Raw genomic sequence first — 9,287 nt, forward strand, 5'->3', positions numbered from 1 at the left:
TGAGTAATTTCACATTTTAGCATCTCTTTTCCCCCCTTTTCGTGTATAATAATCAAAATAAATAGAAAATAGTGACGGTTCTACCATTTTGGTAAATAATTTCGAAACAACTATAAAAAAGAAATTTACACCAAATCAAGATTGACAAAAAAAAATAATTCAAAAGTTATATCCCTAAATCAAAAATTCAAGATTACTGTTGAAGAAAAGAAATGGTGATAAAGTACCCACGGGGCCCCATCAAGAAGCAAACAACATTTGACGACGAATAGAATAGAGTATGTACTTGGAAAATGCCAACTGAAATCTATCTTCTTTGTCAGTTTCACCGTCAATTAGCCTTCTTTATTGATCTCCAGATAAGATTACTCTCCTTCTCCCTCTCTTCCTCCATTCTGAGGTAAAATTTTGCTTCTCTTTGTCAAGATTTTTTCTGGGTGTTCAGAATTATTTGAGAAAAATTCACATCTTTTGCTCAATTTTGCTTTTCAATGCCTCAAATTTCAATTTTTTGTACTATAAGCTCTTTGGGGGTTTTACTGCAGTTCATTGATACATATCGGAATTTAGTGTGTTTTGCCAAATTTTCAAAAAAAAAATCTTTAGCTCAATTACGGTTTAGAGTGCTCAAATTCAATTCTCGTAATGCAATCTTTTTTTTTCTTGTTATTGGATTTGCTTACGTGGATAGGTGAATTTGGAAGTATGTCTTTTTTGGGTTTTCTCCAATCAACTCAAGAAATCATATGTTCATCTCCATTGTGCTTACAAATGCTAAAATTTCTAGTCTTGTAATGAACTTTTTCTAGGTTCTTGTTCTTATTAGTTTTACTAATAGAATTATTAGAACATTATGTTTTGGAATGCTCAAATTCAAATTTTAGTGATATATTCTCTTTTGGTTTTTGCTTTTATGGATTTGCTTCAGTAAAATGATGCATTTGAAAGTTCTTGGCTTTTGCGAAATTAATTAAGAAATTCCGCACATTATGCTTTCTAAAGCTTAAATTACCCTTTTTTTTATATATATTTTTTTATAATGTAGTCTTTCTGGTATTCATGTTCTGAAATTTAGAACTGTAATTTGCGCATCTTCCATCGTATTGTAGTGCTGCTTATCTGAGCAATAATGGCTTCCGCGGCAATGTTGAACTCACCTTGTAATATTGGAGCTGTGAAGTTTGAGGTGACAGTGAAACCATCGCCAAATTTGCTGTGTGCACGGCCTTCTATTAGGTTGAATCGGAGGAGGGTGTTGACCATAAGGTCCAGCAACGAAGGGCATGATAAAGGGTCTGGTTCAGGGCCCTTGAGAAAGATGGGGTTGAGTGATGAGGAGTGTGAAGCTGCTGTGGTTGCCGGAAATGCGCCGGAAGCTCCTCCAGTTCCACCAAAGCCGGCTGCACCTGCCGGTACCCCTATTGTGTCTTCACTGGTTAGTTTGAGACTTATCATTACCTGTAAATATGTTGATTTTCAATCATGGAAATGGTGAGGAAGTGTTCTAGATATCCGTCATTTTCATTCTAAGCTGCTGAAAGTCAGTTTCTAATTTCCTATAAAATCTTAACCAGAATTTGATACGAAAGAGTCTAGAGTGTCTATTTGTTTTTAATTGAACTAGCTAGCCAAATGTAATTGAGTATGGTGTAGTTGCATTTATTATACGTTGTTTTGAATGACAAGTAACTTACCAACTCTGGGAATAACAGAAGATGTGGAGAACAAATATGCTGTGATAACTTAATCACAATTGAGTATATGCATCTCAATAAATATAACTGGCTTAGGATATGAACAATTGATTCATCTACAGAATTTAAATGCTATGACAGAAGTTTCAGAAATGATAGAGTGCTATTGGAAGACTACGAAACTGATGCTGATGGGTGTTATTACCTTTCGAGGCTTTATTTAGCCTCTTCAAGATTTTGTATGACATTTTCAGAAGTTTCAGCTACCGAAAGCCTTATTAAGGAAAGCAACCATACCATGAAAGAGTTGCAGCGACTATAAAATTTTGAAGTTTACTGATAAGGTCTAATGACAGCTTCACTGAACGTCTTTGACTAATCTTATCGGGACGCAGGATGCAGAATGTTCAGTTTGATACTTGCAAAATTAAACGATATTAATCTGTAGGGGCTTTCTGTTAATTTTAGAAACTTCAAGGGTCTTAATTCCATTCACACAAGATACTTAGCCATCTTTGTGATACATCCCTATGGATACTTGATTCTGAAGATGGTGTAATTAATGCTTATTCCTTCAACTTCTAGTAGGCTGTCAAGGAGTACCACATTTATTATTTGGTAAGTAGCAGTGTTAACTTGTTTAGTTTGTAAAACGATAACATCTTGGTTGAATTGGCAGACTTTTTGTGAATTTTTGGTGGTAACGTTTTAATACAGACTCAAGAATGCATAGGAAGTTGATATGATTGATTTGCCATGTGCCTATAACTAATGATTGGATTTTGCTTGTATAGCCAATTAATAGGCGACCACGCCGTAATCGTAGGTCTCCAGCAGTTAGGGCTGCATTCCAGGAAACAAATATAAGCCCTGCAAATCTTGTATATCCACTATTTATTCATGAGGGTGAGTACTTGTATGAGTTATTTCCTTCTCTGCTAAAAACCTCTCTTCATCTCTTTTTACAAATTGCACGCACTTGCAGGTGAAGAGGACACACCTATCGGAGCAATGCCTGGATGTTATAGGCTTGGATGGAGACATGGTCTTGTTGAAGAGGTTGGTGACTCAGCTATTCCTATGATTCTTCATCCTCCATTTTGGCTTTTGCATTCTTAGACCAGAGTTTCAACATTTGGTTTCCTTAATTCAGTTCTTCTTTCCCTAATTGATCTGGTAGTATAATTCACTGCTCCCTCCTGTTCCAAGTTTTAGCTAGTGATAAATGGATAGGCTATAGATGGGTTTGCAGGCTGCAATTGATTGCTCTGCTTGCTGCGTCGGATTGAGAACTAAATACCAAACGGAACGACAGCATTTCTAGAATTTAACCAGCTTTCAGAATATCACCATTCTTGACACTTACTATTTTATGCTCTTTGACGCCCATATAAATCTTCGTAGTGCTTCAGTTTCAATCTGGCTGTTTGCCAAAGGTGGCTTGGTTAAATATACATAGAATATCATTCACAAATTCATAATTTACTTCAATCATGGCACCTTTGTAATACTTTTGTGCATTTTCTTGAAACAATTAGATGTATGTTTTTTCCTTTTGCAGGTCTCGAAGGCGAGGGATGTTGGCGTCAACAGCATTGTGCTCTTCCCTAAAGTTCCAGATGCTTTAAAGGTCCTCTTTTACCGGCATAAATTTCCATGTACCATCTGAGTTGAGATTATATAACATGTTTTCTGTAACTTCAGACCTCTACAGGAGATGAAGCATACAATGAAAATGGATTAGTGCCTCGAGCTATACGTTTGCTGAAAGACAAATACCCCGATCTTGTATGTAGATACACTTTACCAGGTTTCTTTTTATCTGCTTAAACTGCTGTGTGGGGAATCTCTGGTTCTTCCTCTGATGTTTGATGCATCGTCGATAGGTTATCTACACTGATGTTGCTTTGGATCCATATTCATCTGATGGGCATGATGGCATTGTCAGAGAAGATGGTAAGACATTGTATTCCATTCATCCCAGCCTAAAAGAAAAACCGTTTATTGCAGAATTACATCGAACCAACTATGTCAGTTTGCTACATACACATGCCAAACCAAATTCTGAATATACAAACCAACCAAACCAGATAGAATCGGTTTCCTGGTTTAAGTTTTTATTGGTTTATTCAGTTTTTAAGTCAAACGAAATACAAATTCAATCCACAGCTAAGGATAAAACTTCTCATATGTCAATTTATGCTTAGCAAGAATCCAACAGATAAAGCCCCCAGGGATTAGTTCAAGTGGCAAAGGTTAAAGGACTTGTGACTTAGAACTAAGCCTAGTATTTAAGTGGAAAAGGGTAGATGAGCTCGCCCATTATCCCTATTTTCGAAGGCTGCAGTTGGTCCTATGGGTTGGCCCTAGGCAGATTTCTCGGTCATCAGAAAAAATCCAACAGATGAACTTATTATCTATTTAAACTTCCATAGGTGAGAAGTTCACTGTGAGACATGATAACTATTCTTATTCATAAATCAAACAACGATCTAACATCCATATATACTTTCAAACTTTACTAACTTTACTGAATAAAACAATAAACAAATCACTCCTAAATAACTTAAATATAGAAAGAAAAAAAAAGAATCATACAAGCATCATGAATATGTTTAGATAACTTTTTTTGTTTGCTAAGATTATATAAAGTTCTTAAAAAAATCTCTGTAAAGTAAATAGTAAGTTGATTATATATGTTGTTAGTTCGGTTTTTTTCTTCTTTCTAGTAGTGAATCAAACCTAACATTATGGGTTTTATTTATTTAATACCCAAACCAAGTCAAAGGGCATGTCTGTTTTTTTGGTTGGTTTGGTATCGTTTTTCCTGTGCACCCCTATGTTGATCAAGCTTCCCAGTACTGTAGTTAGTATGTGTTCGAAAAGGTTTCAACAGTTGATAGCTTTAGCATGGCATCAGTTGTGAATGATCGTCAACATTTTGTTTGGAAAAAATTGTACTTATCCGCCGTTGATTGTGTATCTCCTTTCTCCATCAATGATATTTCTTTTTCCATAAAAGGAACAGAATTGGACTAATTTTCTTGTTAATGGGGGTTGAGGGAAGAAGTATAAAGACAAAGAAGCATGAAATTGTTGGCCTTTTTGCTTTTTCTTATGAATGAATGACCACACATATACAGAGTTAAAGTTGAAATATTGAAAACTTGAGTTTTAATGAGGCATGGATGAGCTTAACATTGAGGCCAAAAAAAAAAAAATGAGGCATGGATTATGAACTATTTTGTCAATTGTAATGGCTTGCAGGAGTTATCATGAATGATGAGACTGTGCATCAGTTGTGTAAGCAGGCGGTTGCCCAGGTATCTTTTATCTCATATGATAATGCTTCTTCACTACACACAAGCTTCTATCACTTACATGTGTACATAACTACATATTGTGTGTGTTTACCTTAGTTGAGTTGCACCACTTCTTGTGGTCCTTGAAAATTATTTCTATGACGAATTACAGGCTGAGTTATCAACCTGGGAAGCGTAGGTTCTTTATTTTTTTTCTTACTTTGCATGTAGTTTGTGTTTGACCTTACTGGAAAACTACTCCCCATGTAATATTGCTGGACTCAGAGGCTGACGGATATAGATCTAGTTGAAAAGCAACTATTATTCTGATCGCCACCATCTCTTTCTTTTTATTGTTTTAAGACTGAACATGATTTTAGTCATTACAAAGTACAGAATTTTACAATCTCAAAAAGGTCAAGTCATCCCAAGTGGTATACAACTACATGGAGGGAGAAAGTGCAACATGAAGGAACAGCTGGCGAAGTGGGGTTTAAGAGGGTGAAGGCAATAGCGCTGCAGCCTTGGTAGTGGGGAGATTGTCAAAGAGAATAATGGAAAAAGAAAAACCATCATTCAGTTTTATTATAAGTGGCATTACATGCAGCAGTGGATGTTACTCTGAAAGTTTTTTTGAAAGAGTGTTAGGTTAGGAACTTCTTTGTCGTAGAAAAAAAAGGTTAGGAACTTCGAGGAGAGTGTTGCTCGAATTTTACTCTTGAATCTTCTCTAAGTGAACCATGTGAACTGGCAATGAATTCTTCTAGGGTTTTCAATTGCTGCTCTCATGTCTAATTGTTTGCCTTCATATCCACAAGAATCTGAACCACTGCTTGCAAGCTCGATAGATTGGCATAGAAGCCCAATAAGAGCTAAAAACAACAGAGAAGAAGGAACCAGCAGCCCACAAAACACTAGCACAAGTACTGTAACAGAAAAGCAGTAAAAATCAACATACAGCAAGGAATAAAATATCCCAAAATGTTATTGGATTGAGTAATTCTTCGAGTTGTTGATGCTTCTCTTGAACTTGGCTTCTCCTTGAGCATGTAATGCTTTTCAAACCTAAAAACATATATGCATCAGGTGTCCGTTTGTTTTTTCCTTTGCACTTTTTATGCTTGCATGCAATTTTTTAGAACTTCTGATTAAAAATGCACAGAGTCTATCGGAAACAGCCACTCTACCCCTCTAGGGTAGGGGTAAGGCTGCGTACATCTCAGCCTCCCCAAACCCACTTGTGGGAATACACTGGGTCGTTGTTGTTGTTGTTGTCTGATTAAAAATGCAATTTCCAATCTTGTTTCTTCCCTCTTCTTTTGCCTTAGGCCAGAGCAGGAGCAGATGTTGTCAGTCCGAGTGACATGATGGATGGTCGTGTAGGAGCAATTCGAGCAGCTCTCGATGCTGAAGGGTTTCAGCATGTCTCTATCATGTCCTATACGGCAAAGTAATTTGTCAAAAATCGTTAGTTCTGTTATGCAGATATTATAAATTTGTTCTGGAATAATTAGCTGTCTGCACATTGATTCTCTATTCAGTGAAGCAGCTTTCCTATCCTGTATTGTACATTGAGCAGCATGGTTTAGGTCACGCCTAAATGGATAAACAGCATTTTATAGTAATTTTCATGTTATTGTTTAACATAAGCACTCACTGGCAGCTTAAGAACTAGTTCCTGTCATGCAAGAGAACTTGATAATCAGTCACTCTGATTGTTCCGGGTGTTAGCGGTCTGATAAGTTAAAATGCAGGGCTATTTCCTATTTTATATCTTCTCCTTATGGCTTCTTTGATATTGAAACTCGACTTCTATCTCTTTCTCAACTTGTTGGCTTGAATCATAATGCAGGTATGCAAGCTCGTTTTATGGACCATTCAGGGAGGCTTTAGATTCAAATCCACGTTTTGGAGATAAGAAAACGTACTGAACAACAAACTAAAATTAATTTTCCTTTTATAAAAAATATATCATTCTTTATATTGTCAAAATGAGCTTATTTGTCCATGAACTTGGTTTTCACATGCAGTTATCAGATGAACCCCGCAAATTACAGAGAAGCACTAGTTGAGCTGCAAGCCGATGAGTCTGAAGGAGCTGATATTCTTCTCGTCAGTTTTGCTTTTGATGTTCTGCAGAATAGTTGGATGCATACTACTCATTCTGTTCTAAAGTTGTTTTATTTGCATATCAGGTTAAACCAGGTTTGCCTTATTTGGATATTATAAGGCTTCTTCGGGATAAATCTGCTTTGCCCATTGCTGCCTATCAGGTACTCAGATGTTTGTTTAGCTTGTTTCTCATCATTCAATGGTTTCAATGAACATTTCCTGATGCTCAATCTTAGCCGTACTGGTCAAAAGCGATGATCTAATTGTTGCTCTGTCGGAGCTGTAACATTATGAACTGATGATGAAGCCTCAGGCTATATTGAGGTTTTAGAGGGCTAAAATGAAATATATAAGGTTGCTATGAACTTCAAAACTTTTGCCTCTTGCGTTTGTGCTTAAGAAGATGATTTTACTTCATATTCAGCATTGTCATTTAGATGGATTGCAATGCTTATGTGTGACCAATTAGAGATCTCGTCGATTTACTAGTACTTTGAATTCTGGTTTTGAAAAATATTTTTGTAAAGGGTTTTGGAGTTTGAATCCTTTGTACAGCCTATACAGTTTTTACTATTTAAGAGTGTGGCTTCTTAGGAGAACAGAAGTTTGATATCGTGAAAGCTAGCAATTCTTAAATACTAACCCAACTCTAGAGGACAAATATGTATTCCAACAGAGAAAATGCTTTATTCAGCTAAGACAAATGTTCACTTGATCCTTGTCAGCAATGTCATTTATGAAGTTCCGCTAGTGGTCTTTATTTGCTATAGTTGTCGACTGCCTTTAAGTAAAATCAATGCCAGATGGTTCTAACAGGTCCTACTTGCAATTAATGTTTGAATTCCGCTTTTACCTTTTACACTATTCTGTAAAAATTTTGACAACTACAGCTTTTGGTAAGTCTGAGCCTGGACTTGAGTTGTTTCTGTACAGGGCTCAGTAAAATTTCTGGCGCTATGCCCTCAAGGGTATGTTTGGTTAATGCTGCGCTTTGCTTTCTGATTCTTGCCCATGTTTGTTTAATCTTATAAGGGATTTGAGGGAAAAGAAAGCCTTTTTTGGCTAATAAATAACCCTTCCTTCCAAATAAAGCTGAACGCTTTGCGAAGTGAATGATTTTGATGAATGATGCTTTGAGACTTGTTTTTCCAAAACTGCTGAATTGTTCAGTTCTGTCAAGTATAAGAGTTTATTAAAGTAGCATCCTGGTGTGTTGACACAACCATTGCTAGTGGACTAATTCACACACAATAAATCATCATAGTGTAGACGTCTTTCAATTGTCAATGCCAATTGGGAGCTTTAGAGAAGTTAAACCTTTGACCCGATAAATATTCATCAGAAAGTCATTTCCTTATTCTTTGTTTGATGCCCTACCATTATCTTCTTTTACAGTTTCTGGTATCTGAAAATCAGTTTTTGCCCAATATCCTTTAAGATTAATTTTGCCTTCAATTCTACACTATCATCTTCTTCAGTTTCTTGAGTTTCTGTCTCTGCAGGTTTCAGGTGAATACTCGATGATTAAAGCGGGTGGAGTTCTAAAAATGATTGACGAAGAAAGGGTTATGATGGAATCATTGATGTGCCTTAGACGCGCAGGTGCGGACATCATTTTGACCTATTTCGCTCTGCAGGCTGGTAGATGCTTGTGCGGAGAGAAGAGGTAAAAGCTAGCCGGACCATAAACAGTATGCGCGTACCAATTTTTGAGCGAACTTTTCAGATTAGTTGATGTGAGTTCATTTTCCTAAATCTAGCCTGAATTTGACTATGTTCTTTCTCTATTGTTTGATTTTCTGGCTAACTCAAGCACGAATGAATTTGGATTATTTGATGTGAGCTTTAGAGGGAGGCTATTCTCTTCTTTGTAACCATTTTGTGCATTAGTTATTATTATTTCTAATAAAATAATAGAAGATTACTTTGTTTCAAGTTCCTCAATTTGGCAGAACTCCCATATTTTTTTGGTTTCCCACCATTGTCCGGTACTTGTACTGGAGCCCAACTATATTTGGATCCGCGTCGCGTAGGGCCCCATTCGGGGGGAGCGCTCCCTACCAAAAAAAAAATTCATACCCCAGGGCTCGAACTCGAGACCTCTGGTTAAGGGAAGAGCAGCCCTATACTATATACTATATTTGCATACCTATTTTGTTTCATTTCCCTAAAGTCAATT

General features: G+C 36.6%; 1 protein-coding gene across 1 annotated transcript; it reads left to right on the forward strand.

Annotated features, from left to right (window-relative positions):
- The first annotated feature begins 249 nt into the window (after positions 1-249).
- Positions 250-9,043, forward strand: LOC104235927 (delta-aminolevulinic acid dehydratase, chloroplastic). Its single transcript, XM_009789760.2, has 13 exons — positions 250-400; positions 1,110-1,435; positions 2,489-2,600; positions 2,680-2,753; positions 3,256-3,324; positions 3,399-3,482; positions 3,581-3,650; positions 4,962-5,017; positions 6,325-6,446; positions 6,849-6,920; positions 7,027-7,108; positions 7,192-7,269; positions 8,611-9,043. Exons 2-13 carry the CDS (start codon positions 1,130-1,132, stop codon positions 8,776-8,778), a joined length of 1,293 nt encoding a protein of 430 aa, XP_009788062.1. The 5' UTR covers positions 250-400; positions 1,110-1,129; the 3' UTR covers positions 8,779-9,043.
- The last annotated feature ends 244 nt before the right edge of the window (positions 9,044-9,287 follow it).

This window comes from Nicotiana sylvestris, chromosome 8 (genome assembly GCF_000393655.2).
Source record: "Nicotiana sylvestris chromosome 8, ASM39365v2, whole genome shotgun sequence".
Classification (NCBI taxonomy): domain Eukaryota; kingdom Viridiplantae; phylum Streptophyta; class Magnoliopsida; order Solanales; family Solanaceae; genus Nicotiana; species Nicotiana sylvestris.

Coding starts and splice junctions, on each gene's coding strand:
- LOC104235927 (XM_009789760.2), top strand. CDS start 1,130: ATGGCTTCCGCGGCAATGTTGAACTCACCTTGTAATATTGGAGCTGTG. Junction 6,921..7,026: donor CGTTTTGGAGATAAGAAAAC/GTACTGAACAAC, acceptor TTTCACATGCAG/TTATCAGATGAACCCCGCAA. Junction 7,270..8,610: donor TGCCCATTGCTGCCTATCAG/GTACTCAGATGT, acceptor CTGTCTCTGCAG/GTTTCAGGTGAATACTCGAT.